This window comes from Dipodomys ordii, unplaced genomic scaffold, assembly GCF_000151885.1.
Source record: "Dipodomys ordii isolate 6190 unplaced genomic scaffold, Dord_2.0 Scaffold6, whole genome shotgun sequence".
In the NCBI taxonomy this organism is placed as follows: domain Eukaryota; kingdom Metazoa; phylum Chordata; class Mammalia; order Rodentia; family Heteromyidae; genus Dipodomys; species Dipodomys ordii.
In genome coordinates, this window is record NW_012267222.1 from 13576864 (window position 1) to 13601333 (window position 24470).

The 24470-nt window shown below is 49.5% G+C and overlaps 1 protein-coding gene across 1 annotated transcript in view; it reads right to left on the bottom strand.

Annotated features, from left to right (window-relative positions):
* The window catches only part of Nipal3 (NIPA-like domain containing 3), a 34152-nt gene extending 13628 nt beyond the window's left edge, over positions 1-20524 (bottom strand). Inside the window, exons 1-7 of the mRNA XM_013035336.1 lie at positions 20245-20524; positions 11890-11958; positions 10040-10211; positions 8723-8782; positions 7189-7334; positions 5853-5949; positions 2133-2268 (exon numbers count right to left, since the gene is read on the bottom strand). Coding sequence (XP_012890790.1) covers positions 2133-2268; positions 5853-5949; positions 7189-7334; positions 8723-8782; positions 10040-10211; positions 11890-11958; positions 20245-20349 — 785 coding nt within the window. The 5' untranslated portion in view covers positions 20350-20524. The remainder of the gene's footprint in view (positions 1-2132; positions 2269-5852; positions 5950-7188; positions 7335-8722; positions 8783-10039; positions 10212-11889; positions 11959-20244) is intronic.
* Between the last annotated feature and the right edge of the window lie 3946 nt (positions 20525-24470).

Genomic DNA, 24470 nt, shown 5'->3' on the forward strand with positions numbered 1-24470 from the left:
ACTAAAACGAATAATAGTCAATAGGAAGTTGGGTACTGGTGGCCCATACCCGTGATCCTAGCTACTTAGGAGGCCGAGAGCTGAGGATTATGGTTTGAAGCCAGTACAGGAAGAAAAATCTGTGAGAAAGAAAAAGAAAGAGGAAGAAAAGTCTATGAGATCTCCAATTAACCAGTAAAAAGCTAGAAGGAGAGCTATGGCCCAAGTGGTAAAGCACTAGCCTTGAGTGAAAACACCAAGCGAAGGCACGAGGTCCTGAATTCAAGTCTCAGGACTGGCATACACAAAAAAACAAACAAACAGTCCACAGAGCAGTAATAACAACTACTGTGAGTGCCTCCAAAAGCTGAGCTGTGAGACCCAAAAGGATTGGGAGGATGGAAGGCCTCCTCCCAACATAAACTCTTAGAACGCTGAGAGTTTCCCAAAAAGGTCAACCAGTCCTGGCTTGGAGGGAATTTCCACACCAAGTTTTCTGGGAACTTGCGGATAGACAAAAATCTATGCTACTTGCTAAGTCATTTACTGCTTACACCTGCTTCTGAAGATAAGTTATTTGTCACTTGAGTGGGAATATACCACTTGATTAGTGCTTGTTGACTTCAAGGACATGTGACCTCAATCTGCATGTACGCCCTTGTACCCTACTCAATAAATACCTTGTAGAGTAGACACAGGACACCCGAGGCTGCTGGAAGACGTCAGGCCCCTGGTGCCTCAAACCTCAATTCCTCCATCTGGTGTCCATTACTGTCTTGTCCCTGATTGCCGCAAGTTGTGACAAACCATCATCACAAGAGCCCTGCTGGGCTGCGCGAGTCTCCTGTGACTCTCAGGAGAACTGAGGAGAGGGGCTGAGCAGTGAGGGGCGTGAGAGGGGCGTGGCCAGGAGCCAGCACCTGGGTTCAGCTCTGCCACTTCCCAGCCTCGGCCTCTGGCTCAGTTCCCCATATGCAGCTATGGGGACGATGTCCTCTTCCTCCACAGGGTGCTATGGGGACTGGATGTACAGATGAGCCCCTCGAGGAACTTCAGCCCAGAGCCTCCAACCCCCAAGGATGCTGGATGCTGAGCCAAGCCCGACCTTCCAGGCTGGCTTGGCCTCACACCCCACCCAAGTCCTTTGCACCTATGCAGGCTGCCACCTGCATTATTCCTAGAAGGGCTGCTGTCTTCCTGCCCCTCAGCCAGGTGCTGGGCTCAGCTGTGAGCACACACAGGTCCTGCCCTCAGGTCAGCTTGTTTTACTCTCCAATCATGCTTAGAGAGAGAAGCAAGCATGCACTCTTCTGATGGGGAGATTCGGGGGAGATTTCGTGAGTAGATAAGCAAGTGCCTCTCAGAGGGCAAAGCTGTAGAAGCCACCGAGCTGGACAGATGTCTCCTGAGAGACACTAGGAAGGAAGGCTACCCCCTGAGCATACACCTCTCACTTTTATTCCCTTCCCACCCCAGTACAAGGACTTGAATTCAGGGTAGCCCCTTAGCTTTTTCACTAAAGGCTGGTGCGCTCCCATTTGATCCATACCTCCATTTCTGGCTTTTTACTGGTTAATTGGAGATAAGAGTCTCTTGGACTTCCCTATCCAAGTCGGCTTCAAACCACAATCCTCAGATTTCAGCCTCTTGAGCAGCTAAGATTGCACACGTGAACTACTGGCACCTGCCCAATGCTCACATTTTTTTGTGTATGTGAGTCATGGGGCTTGAACTCTGGGCTTGTGTGCTGTCCCTCAATTCTTCAACTCAAGGTGAGTACTCTATCACTTAAGCCACAGTGCCACTTCTGGTTTTCTGTTGGTTAATTGGAGATAAGAGTCTCACGAACTTTCTTGCCTTGGCTGCCTTTGATCCATGATTCTCGGATCTCAGCCTCCTGAGTAGCTAGGATTACAGGCGTGAGCCACAGATGCCTGGCAATACTCACATTTTGAAGCTGGGGGTGGGGGTGGGGGGGGTGAAATCCATTGGGACCTTGATTTTGAAGCAGCCCAGCCCCTGGCTACTCCTCTCCCCACCCTGGATGCCAAACCCTGCCTGTTTTTCCTTCTCTGCCACTTCACAAGCAACCAGAATCAGGCCCAGGGAATGGGACAGACCTGAGTCCCACAGGGAAAGGATCTGGAACTCACGCGGCTTGGTAGACGGCGGTGGCCACCATGCACACAAACATCACGTAGAAGATGGGGTAGTCGAGCTGCAGGTTCCCTTGAATGGACAGGACCAGCATCCCAGCCACAGCCTTCACCGTCACCACCGTCATGGAGCCTACAGATGGCACACAGGTATAAGCAACCTCAGGGAAAGGCAGGGAGACAGGCCCTGAGAGTTGGTTTATCCTGAGGAAGCTGAAGCTGATGTCAGATGGGAGGAAACCTTGGCAGAGCCAGCCTGGAGATTTACCCGTTCCCTGTGCTGACCAAGAAGGCAGGAAAGCAAACCGCCCACAGCTATCAATGGTCACTTGTAAACACCACCACAAGTGGGCGCTAAGTGCGCTATGTGCAGGTGTGGGCTCAACAAACCCAGGCGCTGGTGGAGACCACAAGAATCTTGGATGGACAAGGGGGACTTCTTTTGAGCATAGCCTCATGGCAATCATAGCAAAACCACATGGTGTGTGAAGTCAGGAGCTGGTGCTTGGTAATGCTTGCATACATACAGTTTTGAAAATCTTTTGGTTGTTTTGTATGGGAGCTTGCACGCAGGGCCTTTTGTTCTCATTTGACTTTTTCCTTCAGGGTTGGCACTCTACCATGAGTCACAGCTTCACTTTTAGCGTTTTGGTGGTTATTGGAGAGAAGAGTCTTACTGAGTTTTCGGCTGGCTTTGAACTGCTATCCTCAGATTTCAGCCTCCTGAGTAGCTGGGATTACAGGCATGAGCCATGGGTACTCGGCTCTGAAAATACTTCTTAACTCCAAGAGGTCTCCAGTGTTTTTGCAGCATATCCCTACGGATACACTCATACATACATGGGCTTATTTATTTCCAAAGGGTGGGCATGTGACACATGGACTTGAGAAAGATGGCCTGGAAGTGTAATTTCAAAGGGGAAGAACAATGATACAAGTTTTGAGGCTTTTTTCCCCACACATGCAGTGGATGGTCTTGCTCACTCTACATGGAGACCTGGCTTTGCCATGGGACAGAAATGGCTTCTACCTGCATCAATCATATCTCTGCCAAGCAGGAGCTAAATGAAGTGACCCCAATTGTGTGTGTGTGTGTGTATATATATATGTACACACATATATGTGTGTATATACGTGTGTATATATGTACATATATATGTGTACATATATATATACACATATATACACACACATATACATATGTACATATATACACACACACACACAAAAGTCCCTTCCTGAGGCCACACTGCTTTGCTTCCCACTCCCGTGAGCAGCCCCCTGAGCAGCACCTTCTGGGACCTGAGGTCATTATACTACAGTTTTCAGCCCCAGCCAGACCCACATCACAGGCTGTCCCGTGCATGGAAGGGGACGGGCCCACAGCCTCCGCACCTGCCGACCTTCCTACTCAGAAGAAGCTGCTTCAGTAGCCAGGTGTTGGTGGCTCATGCCTGTAATCCTAGCTACTCAGGAGGCTGAGATGTGAGGATCGCAGTTCAAAGTCAGCTTAGGCAGGAAAGTCCGTGAGACTCTTATCTCCAATAAACAATCAGAAAACCAGAAGTGGTGCTGTGGCTCAAGTGGTAGATCTCTTGCCTTGAGCTGAAGAGCTGAGGGACAGCATCCAGGCCCAGAGTTCAAGCCCCACGACCACCAAAAAAAAAAAAAAGTGCTTCAGGCTGCAGGTTCTTCCAACTACTCTGAATAAGTCTCTTGGGTTTAAGAACATTATACTCTGGGAGAAAAGTTGATCCATTCGATTTTTGTAAGATGTTCAAAAAGGCAAATCTAAAGGCACTTGATGAGTGGGTCTGGGAGGAAGGAGGCCTGCGGAGGAGCTATCATTGGGCACAGTGTTTATTTCTGGGGTGACAAAAATGTTCTAAAGTTAGATTGGGATGATGGCTGCGTAGCTCTGTGAATATACCAAAACTCACTGATTTGTATACGGCGCCTAAGTTTTACCTCAATAAAACTATTTTAAAAAGTAAATTAAAGCCAGGCACTGGTGGCTCACGCCTGTAATCCTAGCTACTGAGGAGGCTGAGATATGAGGATCATGGTTCAAAGCCAGCCTGGGCAGAAAAGTCTGTGAGACTCTTATCTCCAATAAACCATTAGAAAACCGGAAGTGGCACTGTGGCTCAAGCGGTCGAGTGCTCGCCTTGAGCTGAAGAGCGCAGGGACAGTGCCCAGGCCCAGGCCCAGAGTTCAAGCCCCACAACCAACAAAAAAAAAAAAAAAGAAGTAAATTAAAATAGTGTGAGCCTATCAGCCGTGACAGGCATCTGAGTAGCTTACAGGGTGTGGGGCAGGGAGCAAGGGGAAGGTGGAAGACTCATACTGGGTACTGCAGCTCATCTCCCATAGCCCCTTGCTCCTCTCCTGGCCTGCTGTTTTTAGGGTGAGGATGATGTGGCTTAAAGAGACAGAGCCCATGGAGGAGAATGGAGCGAGCAGGAGGCAGCCAGGGGTCCCCAAGCCTATCTGGTTCATGGAGTGACGGGCAGCAGTGTGTCCTTCCTTCAAATTGACCATCACCTCCAAAGAACCCATCCTCCTCAAAGGAAAGAAGAAACCTCGAGTCCTAATTCCTCAGGAGGCTGAGATCTGAGGACTGTGATCCCAAGCCAGCCCAGGCAGAAACGTCAGTGAGACTCTTATCTCCAATTAAAAACCAAGAAAAAGCCAGAATAGGAGCTGTGAGTCGAGTGGTAGAATGCTAGCTTTGAGCAAAAAAAACTTAGACAGTGCCCAGGCCCTGAGCTTAAGCCCCACGACTGGCACCAAAAATAAACAAATAAATGAATGGATAAATAACCAAATAAGAAAAGGGTAGAGAAGGAGAAAGAGAATGTAAAATCTACTAGCCTTGGACTCTGGGACGCCGCAAGGTAGGGCATGCTTGCTAGCTCTGCTCACATCTCGGAGATGACCTCTGACCTCGCCTCCCTTCCTGTGGTTGCTAGGCTCCCACTAACATGTCCTGTACGTGCCACCCTCCTTTCAGAATGGAGGTTCTGGAAGATGCGGGGGCATGTCCACCTCACTCACCAGTGACTGCAGTCCTTGGGGTATTGTTTTTTGTCACCATGGGGCTTGAACTCTGGGCTTGGGCACTGTCCCTGAGCTCTTCAGCTCAAGGCTAGTGCTCTACTACTTGAACCACAGCGCCACTTCCAGTTTTCTGGTGGTTAACTTGAGATAAGAGTCTCATGGACTGGGGCTGGGATGGTGGCTCAGTGGTAGAGCTCTTGCCTTGCATGCCTGAGGCCCTGGGTTCGATTCCTCAGCACCACATACGCAAAAAAGAAAAAAGCTGGAAGTGGCACTGTGGCTCAAATGGTAGAGCGCTAGCCTTGAGCTGAAGAGCTGAGGGACAGTGCCCAGGTCCAGAGTTCAGGCCCCACGACTGGACCCCCCCCCCAAAAAAAAGAGTCTCACAGACTTTCCTGTCCGGGCTGGCTTTGAACTGCAATCTTCAGATCTCAGCCTCCTGAGTAGCTAGGCTTACAGGCATGAGCCACTGGTGCCTGGCAGTTCTTGTTTTTGTTTTTTGAGAAAAAATACTGGAAATTGTGGCAGCCGCCTCCTCTCATCAAGAACCCCTGCTGAGTGACCCTTCCCCTCCTCTACCCACCCCCTGCCCCCTGCCCCCAGGTTGGCCTTGAACAGCTTCTGTCTTTAAACCCCACTGGCCAGTTCCCTGCTTACCAAGTAAGGCCACCAAGAGGAGAATCACGATGATGTTGTTGGCATTCTTCTCCTTGTAGAAATACAGGAGCAGGCAGAACAGCACGATCTCCACCAGCTAGACACAGAGTGCAGCAAGGACTGGTTGGTGGGTGCCCCAGGGAGGAGGCGGGGCTGCTGGGGAGGGCGGGGCACCAGGGCTGGGGGGGTGGGGCATCATTAGCATCCACTGGAGCACCTGGCCTTTCCCAGTGAATGGCAGAGATAGGCTGGAGAGAGGGTAAGCTGAGAGAATCTGCCCTGGCACAGAAGGGTTCCCTGTCCAACTTTCCTAGAGCTGGGGGTGGGGATGGGGCAAACCTTCTGACTCAGATGGCTAGGACAGTCCCCCTTCACTGCTCCCAGGTGTCCCCCTGAGACTGGGGAGGAGGGGGGGGAGAAGGGTTTCAAGGACAGTTGCTCACAGAGTAAATTGGTCAAAAATACACTCACAGCCCCTCTCCAGCCAAGCTTAGGTGTGCCCACTTTATAGTAGAAAGAGGAAGGCAATTGCTGGGTGTGATTGCGCATGCCTGTAATCCCAGCATGCAGTGGAAGCTGAGGCAGGAGGATTAAGAGTTCAAGGGCAATGTGGGCTAATAATAAACTCAATCTCTGATGATGATGATGATGATCATGTACAATGGGTTGGAGAACCACGGTGACCCTGGATTTACCTCTGAACTAGCTGGGATAGTCTAGTCCTTGGCTACTTCCTCTGTGACTACAGGGCTATAGTCCAGGCTTACGCTGAATGAACTAATGTAGGCCACGCCTCATGCTGTGCATTTTACCTTTGTTAAACTCATTACATAAGCACAGTAATTTGGTGATGTAGTGGCAGCCACAACCCCATGGTAGCAGGATTTGAACCTGGCTCCAGGGCCCACACACCTTCCCAGTAGGCCATGCTGCAGAAACTCTAGGAGACATGACTACAAGCTGCTTTGAGAACCTTCCCCACCCCCTACACCAACAATGTGCCCTTTCTACTGCTTAAAAGGTTCATCAGCACTGCCCTGGGCAGTGCAGTGGCACCAAGGTGGAAAGCTGATTGTGGGCTCCGAGTCCCTACCAACTCAGAAGCATGAATGGGCATTTTGAGGAGAAAGAGTTTTAAAATCCCTGGTAATTACAGACCAAAACACAGCTGTTTCATTTCCCTGTTTCTCCTGGGCTTTGTTCCAGGGAACACATATTTCATCTAGTTACCATCAGATGCAATTTCTTCTTCCTCTCCCCTTCCCTCCCCTCCCTGCCTTTTGTCCTTCTTTTTATTTGTGCTGGTACACAGCTCCAGGGGAGAGCCATCTCTTACCATGTACAGGAGAAAAGGCCAGCTCACGAGGTGCCTCGTGATATTCTCGCCTGTCATCTTCTCATGGCTGTTGGGTGCGAATGTCACCAGCAGGTAGGTACCCACGATTGCCAAGCCACAGCCCACGAAGGACAAAACATAGCGTCCTGCAGGGAAGAAGGGTGGTCAGAGGACCACGCAGGGGCAGAGCACGAGGCACCTGGCAGGGGAAGAGTGCAGTACACCAATACCAAGCGCTTGGTTTTTGTTTTGCTTTTTGCTGGTCCTGGGGGGTTAAACTCAGGGCCTGGGCGCTGTCCCTGAGCTTTTTGCTCAAGATTAGCATTCTACTACTTGAGCTATAGCTCCACTTCCAGCTTTTTTAGATCATTTATTGGAGACAAGAGTCTCAAGGACTTTCCTGCCCAGGCTGGCTTTGAACCATGACCCTCAGATCTCAGCTTCCCAGTAGCTAAGATTACAGCATGAGCCACCAATGTCTGGCGTTTGATAACCTTTAAAGAAGTATGACATGGGTACAAACAGTGCTCGTTGAATTCTCACAAAGTGACGTGGGTCAACACACATAGGTATAAGCATATCCATCAGGAAAGAAGAAACTGAATTCCTCACTTGTACCCTTTCCAATCTCAGAGTACACCCCAGCCTGAAGCGGCCTTAACTCCAACCATTCTGATGGTTTTGTCCTTTACATAAATGGGGTCCATGTGCATGGTCAGTGTGTTTGTGGGGTGCCTCTTTGTTGTGTGTCGCGCTAGCTTATTCAACTCCACTACTGAACTGTGGCTCTGTGTGACTATGACACAATTTACACATTCTGCCACTGGCGGGCATCTGAAGGGCTACCAGTCTTGGGCTATGATGTTGCTGTGTGCGTCACCTGGCACTGTGTGTGTTTCCTGGGTCATGGGGTGTGTGCAGGTTGGGTTTGGCAGCTTTCCAATCTCCACTCCCTTCAGTGGAGTAGAAAGTCTGGTTGCATCTCTCATTTGGGATGAGCTGGGGTTTTTTTGTCAGGCATGGTGCTTGAATTCAGGGCCTGGGTGCTGTCCCTGAGCCTCTTTGTGCTCAAGGCTAGTTGTCTACTACTTTGAGCCACAGAGCCATTTTCAGTTTTTGAGTGGTTAATTGGAGGTAACAGTCTCACGGGGACTTTTCTGCCCAGGCTAGATTTGAACCACGATCCTTAGATCTCAGCCTCCTGAGTAGGTAGGATCACAGGTGAGAGACACCGATACCTAGCATGAGATTTTTTTTTCTTTTTTCTTTTTTTGACAGTCCTGGGTCTTGAACTCAGAGCCAGGGTACTGTCCCTGAGCTTCTTTTGCTCAAGGCTAGCACTCTATCACTTGAGCCACAGCGCCACTTCTGGCTTTTTCTGTTTATGTGGTACTGAGGAATTGAACCCAGGGCTTCACGCATGCTAGGCAAGCACTCTACCACCAAACCATATAACCAGCCCTGAAATGATTTTATAACAAATAAAAAAGTAGGGGCAGAAAAATGAAGACTGGGGTCATGGGCCTGGACTTACTCAGGAAGTCTCTAGGCTTCCATTTTTCCTTGATGAATATGATTCCTATGATGGCGCTTGCTGAAACAAAGCAGAGAGCAGAGAAGTGAGGTTGTTGTCTGAGCTGCCTGCCCCACCCACCCACACTCCTGGGGTCCCCCCCTCCAATGCAGACTGGCTGGATGCTTCCTAACCCCTCTCTCCGGCCCACTGAGCACTGTGGGCTGAGCACCAGTGGTGTGGCAGGTGCAATTACACCATTACTTCGGGGACATCCACCCTTGGAAGTGGCTTCTAGTTAGTCCTATTTGACAAATGGGGACACTGAGGCTGAAAAGAGGTGAAGGACCCATCCCTAATTGTTTAGCTAGGCTGGAAAGGTAAGATTTGAACCCAGGGCTGCTGAAGTCAAGGGCTCTAGCGCCTTCCACTCAAACACCCAGCCATGGTTTTCTCTTCCTGCCTTCTTCCCCATTCACAAGTATCTCCCTGCAAGTGTCACGCAGGGCTGGTTAAACTGGCCAGGCCCCGGCTCCTCTGCACCTCAGGTCTCTAGTCTATGTGGGAATGTGCTGCATCCAGCTGCTCTGGCTTGCTGACACACAGCAAGAAACAGACAACTGATTTGCTACATAAACCAGCAAGCACTACAAATACTATACCCTTTCCTCCTTTCCCTCTCTCCATGCTTTCTTCCTCCTCCTCCTCCCAATCCGTCTTCTTGGCAGTGCTAGACAGGACCTCTGGGACTTGCCCTGGCTACACAAGCACTCTACCACTTACGCCACGCCTCAGACTCCTCTTTTTCTTCTGTCTCTCTTCTTTGAGAGACACTGAAAACTTCTTTGAGACACCACTGAAAACAACTACTTCTCTGACTCCCAGGAGCAAACTACTGGCATACAACCAACACTCAACGTGAACTGGAACTATAGTGAAACATCTGGAATGTTCACGGAAGGGTCACAGGTGGCCAGTGAGTGGCCAAGGGGTGGGAGAAAGGAATAGAAATTCTTGTAAGTTTTCTGGCTTTCACCCAAGTCTGGAGCCAGAGGGCCAGCCCCTGTGTGATATAGGGGAAAATAACTCTACCTCTCTGTGCCTGTTTCCTCATCTGGAAAATGGGGGTGGGGAGAGGACTGGTCTCTCCCTAGACAGGTTTCTGGAAGGGCTGGAAGGACGCAGATCTGTAAGGGGCTCAGCGCAGTGCTGGTGTGGTGCAAAGTTCTTTGTATGAGGCTAGCTGATTGCCAAAGCAAAAACCTTCTGTTCAGTGAGAGAAGGTTCTGGAAGGCCTCACACAGCAGGGGTGGTCCTGGCAGGATGGCCAGGACTTACCTATCACGGAGACGGCACTGAGGGGCACGATGAGCGAGAGCGGGGCGAAGGCGTAGGAGGCAAACACACCCAGCTCGCCCAGCAGCATGAGGATCAGGCCGAGCCACCATGTCTTGGTCTTGAAGTAGGCACGAGGATCCTTGCAGCCTGCCAGGCGGATGTGGCAGTATTTCTAGAAGGCCGAGAAGAAATTTGATTTGTCCACGCTCTGAGAAAATAACTCGGTGATGAATGTACCCTGTCAACACCCCGGTTTTAAAAATAATTTGCTAATGAAGAGGGGGTGAACGAGGACGTGTGGGCTCAGACTGGTTTAGCTGCTGTAGAAACCTGTTGAAATTGCTCTAAGAGCGGAGGAGGGTGGATGGAGTGGGAGGTTGATCAGGATACCTGGGATCTGTGGGGGGACTTACAATGAAGCCCCTCTGGCATGACTAATGTCGGATCATTAAACATACTTTGGGGGGGCTGGGAAGGTGGCTCAGTGGTAGAGTGCTTGCCTTGCATGCCTGAGGCCCTGGGTTCGATTCCTCAGCACCACATAAGCAAAAAGAAAAAAAGCCGGAAGTGGCGCTGTGGCTCAAGTGGTAGAGCGCTAGCCTTGAGCTGAAGAGCTGAGGGACAGCACCCAGGCCCAGAGTTCAGGCCCCACGACCAGACCCCCCCAAAAAAATACTTTGGGAAGTTGGGCGCTGGTGGCTCACGCCTGTAATCCCAAATACTGAGGAGGCTGAGATCTGAGGATCATGGTTCAAAGCCAGCAAAGTCTATGAGACTCTTATCTCCACTAAAACTACCAAAGAAAGCTGGAAATGGAGCTGTAGCTCAAGTGGTAGAGCGCTAGCCTTGAGCACAAAAACTCAGGGACAGCACCCAGGCCCAGAGTTCAAGCCCCAGGACTGGCAAAAAAAAAAAAAATGCTGGGAAGCCTTGCAAATGTTGTTAGAGTTCTCACTCAGAGCAGGAACAGCTGCTTGTTCAGGTCGGCTGTCCTCCAAATAGCCCAGCAGCAGCCACGGCAGCAGCGGCCACGGCAGCAGTGGCCACAGCAGCTGCTGCTGTGGCTGCAGCTTCTTCTTCTTCTTCCTCCTTCTCTTCCTCCTCCTTCTTTCTTCCTCCTCCTCCTCCTTCTTCTTTCTTAAATTTTCCAGTTGTGGGACTTGAACTCAGGACCTGGGCACTGTCCCTGAGCTCTTTTACCCAACACGAATGCTCTACTACTTTGAGCCACAGCTCTACCCTTTTTCTTTTCTTCCTTCTGCCCCTCCATTCTTACCTCCCTCCCTTTGTTTCCTCCCTACCTGCCTCTCTCCCTCCCCTTCTTTCCTTAGAGAGGGTCTCACTATGTAGTGCAGACTGGCCTTGAACTCATACTCCTACACCTACCTCAGGCTCCGAGTTGGAGGGGTTCCAGCTGTGAACCACCACACCCTTGCTTTTCTAATGCACATCACATGCAGTGGTGCACTCTGGCTCCTGGCTCTATCTTGGGCTGCTATGAGCAGACAGGCCCAAGGGCTGTGGGGTGGGGCCCCCTAGCTGCTGCTACAGCTCCATCAGACTAGTATCAGACTTGAACTTGCCATGTTAACCATTGCAGCAGCAAGCATGAGAGTGGTGGGTGAGGCCGGAGCCAGGCTGCCCAGTTAGGCAGTCACTGTGTGACCTGATTGTGGCAGACCTAAGTGAGGGAGAGCTCATGGCCAGGGGTGAGTGGCACCAAATCCAGAGAGATTCTGGAACAGCCCTGGGGCTGCGGGTACAAACAGAGAGGAGGATGCTGGACCTGGACAAGATACCCACTTACCCGTTGTATCTGTGCCCCAACAGTGCTGGTGACAGGGACTCACCTGGAGATTAAGGGCAATGCTGACTACGAGGTGCCCAAAAATTGCCAGGAGGGCGCCAATCAAGTTTTCCTAGAAGGAAATTTAACACAGCAGATGTGAGTTGTGACTCAGCCAAGCGGACCTCTGGTGCCAAATGTTTACTGACCCCCAACAATCCTGAAGAACAATGCCCATCAGCCCCGCCCCCATCCCAGGCCCTCAATAGAGAACAAATTTAATACCTCAGGCTAATCCCGCTGTGTTGCCTGATCACAAAATAGCTGGGCTTGGTTGCAACCCCGCTATTCCACCTTTGGTCACAAAGATCTGATAAGGTCTTACTCGGCCCTGATCCTCCTTGCCACGTGAGGGTGCTACCATCTTGCATAGAGAAGTGGCACTTGCAAGAGAAACCCAGGCTGGTTACTTTGCATCAAGGGAGTCTTCATATTCCCAGTGGGGCGCGGTGACCTACTTGCTCAGGGGATTGTCAATTATTTAACTTCTAAAAAGTTAATTCTGGTACTGGTGGCTCCTAATAGTAATCCTAGCTACTCAGGAGGCTGATATCTATAGGATTGTAGTTTGAGGCCAGCTTGGACAGAAAATGTCCAGGATACTTCATCTTCAATTGACCAACAAAAAGCCACCACGAGCAAAAAAAGAATAAACAAGAGTGCCAGACCCTGAGTTCAAACCCTGTAAAACTCAACTCATGTCATTATATTAGTGATTTTAATCATGAGACTCTTTATCTTTAATTAACCAGCAAAATGCCAGAAATGGAGCTGTGGCTCAAGTGGTAGAGCAGTAGCCTTGTACAAAAAAGCTCAAGGACAGAGTCCAGAACCTAGTTCAAGCACCAGGACTGGTGCGTGTGTGCACGCGTGCACATACCCACATACCCCCAACACACACACACACACACACACACACACACACACACACAACGACCAAAAAAAAAAAAAAGTGGAACAAGCCAGGCACTGGTGGCTCATGCCTGTAATCCTAGCTACTCAGGAGGCTCAGATTTGAGGATTGGGGTTCAAAGCCAGCCCAGGCAGGAAAGTCCATGAGACTTATCTCCAATTAGCCACCAGAAAACTGAAAGTGGAAGTGGCGCTGTGGCTCAAGAGGTAAAGCGCTCACCTTGAGCTGAAGAGCTCAGGGACAGCACCCAGGCCCACAGTTCAAGCCCTATGACTGACCAAAAAAAAGCAGCGGAGCAAGAGCTTGAGGCCCTGAGTTCAAGCCCTAGTACTTACTCGCTAAACTCATGAGAATAATGAAGCCCAAGTCCTGAGTTCAGGGAAACAGATCTCTTTATTGTCACATATCTCAGGGCCTTAAGCATATAGAAATCCCCCTCCTCCCTGGCAACCGGTCATATTACTACTAGAATGTGTCAGGTATAATAAACTCAGCTGTGGGCTGGGCCAGGCTGGTCATACAGATTAGAAATGAGAAAGATGATGATGATGACAAGCAGAAACACATACCAAGCACTTAATATATGCTAAGTCTATACACTTCATACATATTAACTCACTTAATCATCATAAGGCAGAGACTATTTTTATCTAATTTTACAGTGAGGAGACTAAGGCACAGGTGCACAGAGGCTGAGCAGGTCTGGAACCTGGGCAGTCTAACACCAGAGGCCAGGCTCTTAACTATTATGTCCAGCTATGGACTGTCTAAAGCTCTAGAATGGCGTGTGGACCAGAGCAGGCATGATGCATAGTGGGAGATGTCAGGGAAGGGCAGCTTTCTTCTTTTTTTTTTTTGGTCGGTCGTGGGGCTTGAACTCTGGGCTTGGGTGCTGTCCCTGAGCTCTTCAGCTCAAGGCAAGAGCTCTACCACTTGAGCCACAGCGCCACTTCTGGTTTTCTGGTGGTTAACTGGAGATAAGAGTCTCACGGACTTTCCTGCCTGGGCTGGCTTTGAATCATGATCCTCAGATCTCAGGTGTGAACCACCAGCACCCAGCTAGGGCAGCTGCTTTCTGAACCAATGTCTCCCAGACTTGTGCAGAACACATGGTGCCACGGCCTGCTAGTGCAAGGCAAGTCAGGGCAGCATCGGGACGCTGTCCCACCCAGTGCCTGGTTTGTGTCAGGCCCTGTCCTTGTGCCCACATTGTGAATAGCAGATAATTAACTGTCTCATCTCACTGGGGTCAGCACACCCCAAGAGGCACAGGCCTACCTGACCTCAGATCTGGTGAGGGATGACTCTCAATGGAGACCAGAAGACCCATGGCCGGAATGAGCCTAGGCTGGGGTGGGGAAACTGACCCTGGGAAAATGGGCTCTAAGAAGAAGGCAGGCCAGGGCAGATGGAAGGAGACCACAGCAGATAGAGAAGGCTCAAAAGGACACGGAGAGGGCTCTTCTCTCCTTTCTTCGAGAGTCTGGAAACAACAGGATGCTTTGAGTGATGCCATTTGGTCCATCCATCTTCCTCTGCCTTCTCCTCTCTCCTCTCTCCCAAGGACAAAGGCCAGCCTCTTCTGACCAGGACCCCAGACTCCTGTGCAGGGCCTTTGGGGACACTGTCTTTAGGGACTGGAGCACACCACCACATTCCTTTTCATTTGCTCATATCTCATCTTTCACAATATATTTTCAAAGAAACATTTTATCAAAGAAATATTTATCCCATAAATATTCTTCTGACACCTTGCTTGGGGTTGGGAAATGACCAGGAAACCAAGTCGGAGAGTTTCAAAGTTTTGTGTTCCTGGGGGGTTTAGGACACCCACTGAAGGAATGACTCTCCTCCCCTCTGTCCTCTGAGGTCCTGCTGTGGTGTGATGTCACCATGGGACACGGGGCGCTGCTGGGAAGTTCTGCAGACTGACTGCACAGAGGTGCAAACAATAAAGACTAATTTGCTAATTAGATGATTTTCCAACTCTATTCTCTGAGTGAAGAGTGAAATCTGTAGCTATAAATAGGTTCAAAATAAAAGCATTTATAATTAAAAGCTTTATACACACACACACACACAGACTTCAGCGGCTCATCCTCATCATCCTAGCTACTCGAGGCTGGTCCACAGGATTGCGGTTTGAGGCCAGCCTGGTATAAACAAATAAACCCTATTCAGGGCAGGAGGTGTGAATACCATCAGAGTATGCACAAGGTCCCGAGTTCAAATCCTGGTACCACCAAAAATGAGGGGGAGGGTAGTTTCATATGGTGCAACCCATACCTGCTAGCCACTATTCTTTTTATCCAGGGGCCAAGTTGTCCTCTGACATGGCTGACTGATAGGGAGGAGCTCATACCATTTTTCTGGGAATGGATGGAGTGGAGGGAGGCTGGAACTGAAAGCTGTGAATCCCACAAGGACCAGCGAACGTCAGCAGCAAAAACTGCTTACCATGATAACATGGCTGGTATTTATCGTGCTCATAACAGGTCAGGTGTGGCCCAGGCCCTTTCCAGCATTTTCTTTGGATCACAGACCAGTTGAGGTAGTAGCTACCACAGGTCCTCTTGTTCATATGTAAGCTGGGGGGAATTACAGATGAACAGGGTCAGCCCCAAGGACATGGAGTAACCATGGTAACAAGGGTGAGGATGGGAGGATTTGAAACCAGATGCTGGACTTCCAGGCCCCAAGTGACAGTGATACTGCTGGACAGTCTCCATGGTGACCTGAGGGTCATTCATGGGGCATGAAGTAAACTAGGAAAACTTTGACCCACTTTGTAAACACTGGGCTCCTACTAACCACACAGGCAGCCAAAGTAAGGTGTGTGTGTGTGTGTGTGTGTGTGTGTTGGTAATGGGGCTTGAACTTAGGGCTTCCCACTATCCTTTAGCTTTTTCACTCAAGGCTGGAGCTCTATCTCTTAAGCCACAGCTTTCTCTTTTTTTAGTGTTTATTGGAGGTTAGAGTCTCATGGGCTTTCGGATCCAAGTTGGCTTCAAACGTCAGTCCTCAGATCTCAGCCTCCTGAGTAGTTAGCATTACAGGTGTGACCCACCAGTGCCCGGCTCAGCTTAGATTCCCTGCAAAGGCGTTTCCACAGCACGGAGTCTCCACACATAATTATCAGTTACAGACAGACATGTCATCTCTCCCTCCTTCTATCACCCAAGGGCCTTGGCAACGCTAATTATGCCCCCTGAACCTTGTGAAGTGGTGCTTGGCTCAGGTTTATGAGCATTTAAGCTGGGTGGAAAGGCTGCCACCGCCCAGGCCCCACCTCCAACCTCAGAGCTTGTGGCTGGGGTGTCCAGCTTGGGGGGGGGCTTCCACCTCTGGAACCCCTCCTCCTTCTTCATTTTCTTCATTCACTGACAGGCCACTGGGGCTCACAGAGTCATCAGAGTGGCAGCATGGCCCGTTCTGGAGCAAGCTAACAGTGTGGGCTCCAGGGCTGTCGTGTATGACAGGGTGCAGGTGGGAGGAAGTGAGGGTCAGGTGGGGCAGGAGCTCGGGCAGTGTCTCTACCTGGGCTACCTCTGTCCGTTGAGGTCTTCAACATCAGAAGGCCCAAATGTTTGCTGGCTACACCTCGCCCCTTCCTGACTTTTCCTGGGCAGAGCTAGATCTCAGCCATTCTACAGCTGAAGTCTGGTCACAAGGCACAAAGGAGGGGAGGGGGGCACATGCTTCCAGGGCTGCACCCCATGCAGACGGTTGGTACCTGAGAAGGCTCAAGTCCAGGCTAAGAGGCAGAGGGAGCCAGTGGCCAGACTGGTGGAGCCTGGGTCTCTCAGGCCATTTTGGATCCCTGTATTTTATGGTTGGAAAGGAGTGGGGTTTTCCGACTAGCCCACGTGGGGACACCTAGAGAATAAAGGGGTCCCCAGTGAGCAGATGGACATGTGGCACAGGCTGGAACTAGTGATCAGTCTATTCAGCACAGCCTCTGGATGGGGTGCATTCTGGGAGGGAAGCGGGGTACCTTCCCACAATGTCTTGTGCTTACAGACAGGATAAATCTCTGCATCCACACTGGCTCCAGGGTGTCAGTCCCCCAGCGATGGCTCCCACAGACACACACATATTAAGGAGAAGGGGCAGGAACCCAAAGGCACCCCTCTCTCTGCTGCTGCGTCCCAGTGTGGATGCTGAGTCCAGCCAGCCTGTGGGGGCTGGGGAGGGCCTGCTCAGCCACTTCCTTGCTGTGTGACTTCAGGGGAATCGTCTAAACTCTCTAAGCCTCATCTGAGCAGCAGAGCCCATTGCAAGAAGGGCATAGGTCCAAACGCCCTCTTCTGTAGTCAATGCCATAATAATCTGAGAGCTGCTACAGTTCATCCATTATTGTCCTTGGGATCAGTTGCAACTCTCGGTCTCTGATCTTTCCTGATGGAAGAATTGTGTAACCTCCTATAATCCTGAAAGAAATTTCCCAGGAAGGCAGACACCAGTCAGAGCAGGAAACCGCGAGCCCGTATTGGTATTCAAACGGAAGCTTAGCTTGTTCCTGCTTCTCCTGCCTCATCTCTGCTCCCATTTACATACCAGCTTCCATTTAAATACCCCAGTGACAAGACTAGCCACCACTTGCCAATGACACTCATTTCCCACAATGCCTTGGGCTTACAGACAGGATCAGACCTTGTATCCAGACTGGCCCCAGGCCCTGGTGCACCTGTGCCCTGGCTTCCGGCCACCTCCCTGACACTCAGACACTTGTTGCCTCCAGCAGACAGGGCCATAACCTTCCCCAAGACTGTCATTTCCATACTAATCACCAGTGTCTGGAACAGAATGGTCCCTGCAGCATGTCTGACACCAAGTAGACAGCGCAGAGTGGTGGCCAGGTGGTAGACTAAGGATCTGGATCTGAATCTTGCTTGACTACCTACGGCTGTGTGTCCTCAGGCTAATCAATTAACATCCTTGTGCCAGTTTCCTCATGTGTAAAATGGGGTTATAACAGAGCCTACCTCATAGGACTTTTGAGAGGATGAGCATCATCTCTGTTGACTTCTTCCCCACAAAGGTTAGCTACTCCTATTATTATGATTATGACTAATTGCTGTGGATAAAGGATCTATATTGTCCTGCCAGGAAGATGGATGAAGCTGGAGCCGGAAGGATGGGGAGTGTTTTCCAGGTCAGAAGAGAAAGGTGCAGGCAGCTTCGGTTTCCTTATCTGTGAATTCAGATCATCCTCATAACAGGACAGATCTGAACCTGGCCTGCAAGTGGGGCGTAAATGGCCTTCTCCAGGCTACAATGCTAGAAAGCAACAAGGCCAGGGCTTGAAGGCAGGTCTGTCTGAGTCTGGAGCCCATGCTCTGAACACCCTGCCTTATCTCTTTTTGAGTGCCAAGGTTTGTCTTGGCATGTGCAGACGTTTTTCCTGCCTCCCGCTTGACTCCTTGAGGACAGATATATCTCAATTTTTCTCATAGCTCCTGCCCAACCCAGCACCAGCAAGGATTTCTTCTATTCAGAAGAAATGGTGGCTTGAGTTTTCCAGGCTGAGGCAAAGAGCCAGTATTCTGCTGGATGCAGTCTCTCCTTAGCGCACCCATTCCCCAGGACAATCCCAGCTATCTCCTCCCAGGCAGGGCAGAGGGCAGGACTTCATCTAACTATTAAAGTCAAGCCAGCCTCCAGGCCTCTCACTCCTCTGTAGTCCCCTAAGTCAGATGGCCTTCCTGCCCAATTCTTAGAGAAGTGCCCATAATGCTGGCTCATCCCAAGACACTGTTTTTGTTGCCCCGCCCTCCATCACTGATTGGACCAGGATAGACACTGATCCACATAGGCCAATCAGGTCTTCCCTGTTGAATGTCCAAAGTCACTTAGCTAGGGTAGGGAAGGGAACTTGAGCCAACTGTTGCTCTTGACCCCACCCAGTACTTCAATGGGCTCCTAACCACCGGCTCACAGGATTGTCTCCTTCCTCAATTCTGGCACTTCCTGGAACCCTTATGCTGGCTTAATTATCTCTGTTCTGGCACAAAGATAGTCTGTAATAAGCAAATGAACTGAGTTTGCGATTCAAATGGAAGCCTATTAGAAATCTCATCATGGAGAATGTTCTGTATTAGATTCTATATTTGTCCTTCTGGCATCCATTCATCACAGGCCAACGGTGTTAACTAGTTTCTGATTGTCTGCTTTCTGGAGACTTGAGCATTAGTGACCTCCCCAGCAGGGGACACAGGGCCCCTCCCAGGGCTACAGAATTCTCTGACTCAGTGAAGGAGGCTCCCAGATGCAAATGACCCACTCTAGAGTACACAGCTCCAGTGAGCTCCTTCAGCAACCTCTCCCTGCATATCAACGTGGCCCTGCCCCAAATCAACCCAAGGCAGACAGCTAAGGGCAGCCTCTATGCCCCAAAGTTCTCTGGTCTTACACCAATTAGTAGATACTAAAATCCCCATCCTTCCTCACCTTTCCCAGGAATCCAGCCAAAATACAAACCTTATGTGCAATGCACCCCCAAATCTGTAACACAAGAAGGCACACAAAGGAGAAAGACAAATATGAGCAGAGCTTGCCTCTGAATAAAATCCTGTGGAGTGTGTGTGTGTGTGTGTGTGTGTGTGTGTGTGGTTGATGAGGAGGTGGGTGTATGTGTATGCCAGTGTGTGTGTGTGTGTGTGTGTGTGTGTGTGTGTGTGTGGTTGATGAGGAGGTGGGTGTATGTGTGTGCCAGCACCGGGGCTTGAACTCAAAGCCTTGCACTCTCACTTGGATTTTTTTGTTGTTGTTCAAGACTAGCACCCTATCACTGGAGCCACATCTCTACTTCTGGTTCTTTGCTGGTTAATTGAAAATAAGAGTCTCATGGACTTTACCTGCTCAGGCTGACTTCAAACCACAATCCTCAGCTTTCAGTCTCCTAAGCAGTTAGAATTACAAGTATGAGCCACCTACAACATAGTAGGTTATTAAAAAAAAAAAAAAAGCAAGTCTTCTAAGTGGAAATGCATTTTTTTTAAATACCACTTTTAAGATGTTTCTCTATAGCTGGGCACTGATGGCTCACGCCTGTAATCCTAGCTACTCAGGAAGCTGAGATCTGAGGATCACAGTTCAAAGCCAGCCCAGGCAGAAAGTCCATGAGACTCTTATCTCCAATTAACCACCAGAAAACGGGAAGTGGCACTATGGCTCAGGTGACAGAGCACTCGCCTTGAGCTGAAGAGCTGAGCGACAGTGCCCAGGCCCAGAGTTCAAGCCCCACCACCGACAAAAAATAAAAAAAATAAATAAAAGATGTTTCTCTATATTCCTGTGTTCTAAGCAGCATCCATCCACTGGCCTGTTGTACATGGAGATGCTGCCTGTTTCTGTCAGTCTGCATTGTCCTGTCAGCCAGGCCTGTACTCTGCTATTGTCTCGTTAGGAAAATACAAAATCCCCAGCTCAAAGGAGAGCACTTGCCTTGTAGGAGAAGGAGCCCTCGCTGAGGCTCAGGCTCACTGACGTGGCCCCGCTAGTGGGCGGGAGCGGCTGCAGCCGCAGGCCTGCACTTTGCGCTCCATCCATGGCGTCTAATACGGCATCCTGTTCACCCGAGGCTGGGCTGCTGCTAAACCAGGCTTATGCAGGCAGCCATGTCTGCTGGTGCTGACCTCCTTCCAGCAGGACGGCAGGACGGAAGGGAGACTCTTCTGGCTGCGTTACAGCTTCCTCCTCAGCTTCCCTGCAGGGCAGGGTTCTTCCCGTGCTCTAAGGGGCAGAGAGGAAGATTAAAAATGCATGCATCAGCTTGGATACCTGAGAGAGCCTTCAGAACCAGAAGGGCCACATATAGCATTGCATCATCCCTTTAGCCCCAAGAAGATCACTCACCTACTGCAAGGCTTCCTCTCAAGTTCTTCAGATTTCTCCTTTCTGTCCTCCACCCTCTGCCTTCCTCCCATCATATCTTAAACTAAACCTTCCTTTTGACATGGATTCCTGAGGACAAGAATACTGCCTAGGTCTACTTCTATAAAACAAAACAAAACAAAACAAAAAAAACAAAACTGCTGGGCACCGGTGGCTCACGGCTGTAATCCTAGCTACTCAGGAAGCTGACATCTGAGGATTGTGGTTCAAAACCAGCTCAGGCAAGGAAAGTCCGTGAGACTCTTCTCTCCAATTAACCACCAGAAAACCAGAAGTGGTGCTGTGGCTCTAGTGGTAGAGTACTAGCCTTGAGCAAAAGAAGTTCAGGGACAGTGCCCCACAACGGACCAAAGAAAATAAGACCATCAAAAGTCAGCCATTGCTGGGTGTGGTCCTTCCCACCTAGAATCCCAGCACTCAAAAGGAAGATTGAGAGCTTGAGGTCAGTTAGGGTTATATAGTGAGACGCTATCTAAAACCCTCCCACAAAGAAAAGTGATCTCCATGGCACATGGAGGAAATGTGCTGCTACCCAGATCAGTTGAGTGGCCATCAGCTCGCTTTGTCCTCTCAGAGACTCAGTTGTCTTATTTGTAAAGTGGGGGTAATCATGTGGTCTCAGAAACAGCAGCAACATTTATCCCTGTTCATGACACTGAACTACATTGTCAATGTTTCTCAAACTTTTCTCCCAAATACAGAAGAAAATGTGTCTCTTGTATTCATGGCCAAAACCCTACCATAGTGCTAAAGGTTTTTGGTTTCTTTTTGCCAGTACCAGGATTTGAACTCAGAGCCTCAAGTTTGCTCAGCTGGTGCTCGACCTCTTGAGCCACACCTCCTGGCCAGCTTTTTGCTAGGTAACTGGATGTGGAGTCTCTTGGAACTTTTCTGTACAAGATCCTCCAGATCTTGGTCTCCTGAACAGCTAGCATTAAAGGCATGAGCCATTGATACTAAGCTCTGAAGTCTTCTTATACTTGCAAAAAATAAAAATAAAAATCAATCCCCACCACTAAAGACAAAAACAAAATAAGAAAATAAAAAGCCCACTCAACAAAAAAATCATATTTGGATTCTATTGAATATTTTAATAAAAATGTTTAATGTGTGTGTGTATGTGTGTGTGTGTGTGTGTGTATGTGTGTGTGTGTCTGCCAGGACTGGGGCTTGAACTTTGTGCCTCATACTCTCACTTGGCATTTCTCCTCAAGACTAATGCCATACCACTTGAACCAAATCCACTTCTGGCTTTTTGCTAGTTAAATGGAAATAAGAGTCTGTCAAGTCTGCCCAGGCTGGCTTTAGACTTTGACTCTCAGATCTCAACCTCCTGAGCAGCTAGGATTACAGGCCTGAGCCATTGACACCAGCTTTAAATCATTTCTGGGGAGCTGGGAAAGTGTCTCAGTGGTAGAATGCTTGCTTCACATGCATGAAACCCTGGGTTCCATTCCTCGGTACCACATAACACAGAAAAAGCCAGAAGGGGTGCCGTGGCTCAAGTGGTAGAGCACTAGCCTTGAGCAAAAGAAGCTCAGTGATAGTGCCCAGGCCCTGAGTTCAAGCCCCAGGACTGGTGAAAAAAAAAATGATTTCTGATCTGCTATATGTGACTTTTGGGTCAGATCATTTCGCTTTTCAGCCAGCTTCCTCAGATATAAAAAATGTTTCCTCTCCTACAGGGCATGTGAATTCTTGATGAAATAAATCATATAAATGCACGCACAGCAAATGGTCAATGGATGTCAGTTGATATTAGTATCACTTTTTTCTTCTCTAGTTTAATCAAGTAATATATTCATGGATTCTTCCACAAGATAGATACTGAGGGTTCACAGACATAGATTAAACAGTCTGCCATACCCAAGCATCAGGAAGCTGCTAGCCCTTTGTCGTCTTGTTCTAGGTCCAGGATTCTGATTTTTATGTTTTAGAAATAGGGAAAACATATTCTAGACCCAGAAGCCATCAGATGCAAGCTTAGGACAGGAGTTGGCAGATGTCAACTTGTTAAAGGGCCTCAGAGTTAGATTCTATTTGAGATAGTATCCAGGCATGAGTATACTCATCAGGTGACTATAACTCACATCCCATCTCTTCTCTATTTGTAAAACTCTTAAAGAATATAGGTTTGCAAAATTATGAGGAAAGCATAATTATTCTTACTAGATTTTTTCTGTGCATGTCAAAATCATCCTTATATTAAAGTTTTGAGTCTCCTATCTTGGCATTTTGAGTTCAATGAGAGTTTTAGAAAAGGAAGAGAGTGTCTCAGGGCTCTTTCTACCTCTGCAAGGTCCAGGAAAGCCTCCAATCTAGAATTGAAGCTGCCCTGGAAAGCAAATTCCAGGATGATGTTTGCCAAATTCTCTCTTTCGTTCTTCTCCCAAGAGATCTAGTCAAAGCCTGACAAAGTGACTCAAAACTAAATACAGGCCTGTTGGGCTGGGTGTGGTGGCTCAAGCCTGTAATCCTAGTTATTTGGGTGGTAGGGATTCGCAGATTGTGGTTTTGAGGCCAGCTCAGAAGAACAAAGTTGGCAAAACTCCAGCTGGATGGCTGGTGGCATGCTTGTCACCCTTGGTATGTTGGGAGTGCAATGACTGAATGGAGTGGCATGTGCCGTCATTCCCAGAGACAAGGGGGAAGCACAGGCTGGCCCTAGCATAAAGCAAATTCCTACGTTGAAAATAACCAATGCAAAAAAAAAAAAAAAAAGGCGGGGGGGGGGATTGGAGGCATGGCTGGTGGCTTAAGTGGCAGATCAACTGGCTTGGAAGACTCTGAGTTCAACATCACAACACAGCACAACAAAATGAAAACAAAATTGAGCTAGTGCTGCCCCAGATAAAATACACACACACACACACACACACACACGCCTACCAAGCACTCTGAGCTGTGGTCACTAAGAACATCTTACTCAGTCAAGAATGCCTCACTCAGTCCTAATCAAGCAAACCACAACTCTGGAGTGACAACAAAGATCTGCCAGTCTCACTCACAGGATGTCAGAGAAAGCAAACAGGCCTTGGAGACTTGCTAGGGGGTGGCAGGAATCCAGACTTTCTAACCTTTAGGCCAGCTGCTTTTCTAGTGCTGTTTCTGTTTGCCCCGGGTTTTAATCAACAGCTGGTTTCCTTCTGGGTCTCCTGCAGACGGAACATGGCATTTTCTGGGCGGGGGAAGAGTTTGGCTTTGGTGGACTCTTGGCCAACTGGTCGCCCTTAGAAGGTACAACACTCTGCCTGCTGAGTCTCTCGACTTCCGGGAAATTTACTATATTTTATATATTTACTTATTTAGTGCCCATTATTAGGGCTTGAACTCAGGGGGCCTAACACTCCTGCTTGGCTCTTCCACCCCAACCCTGGCGGCCTTTTGCTGGTTAGTTGGAGATAAAAAGTCTCGTGGACTTTCCTGCCGCGGCTGGCTTTGAATGGCCATCCTTAGACCTCAGCACCTGAGCGGCTAGGATTGCAGTGCGGTAGCCAGGCACCTTTCTAGGATCAATAGATCGGTCCAAGGGGCCCCTCCCACTGTGGGCTGACAGTTACAGATCTTGGTCATGGACCCTGGAAAAGAAGAGCATCGCCCAGGCGCCTGCTGCTGCTCTCCTCTCAGTGGGTTATCCCCCCCCCCCACGCTCTCACACCGCAGGTTTTGCAGAGCAAGGGCTGTGGGCCGGTGGAGGTGAAGGGCGGGTGCGTTGAGAACGTGGCTCCGGCTGCACACGGATACAACACGCCCCTCTCACCACCTGCGGGAGCCGC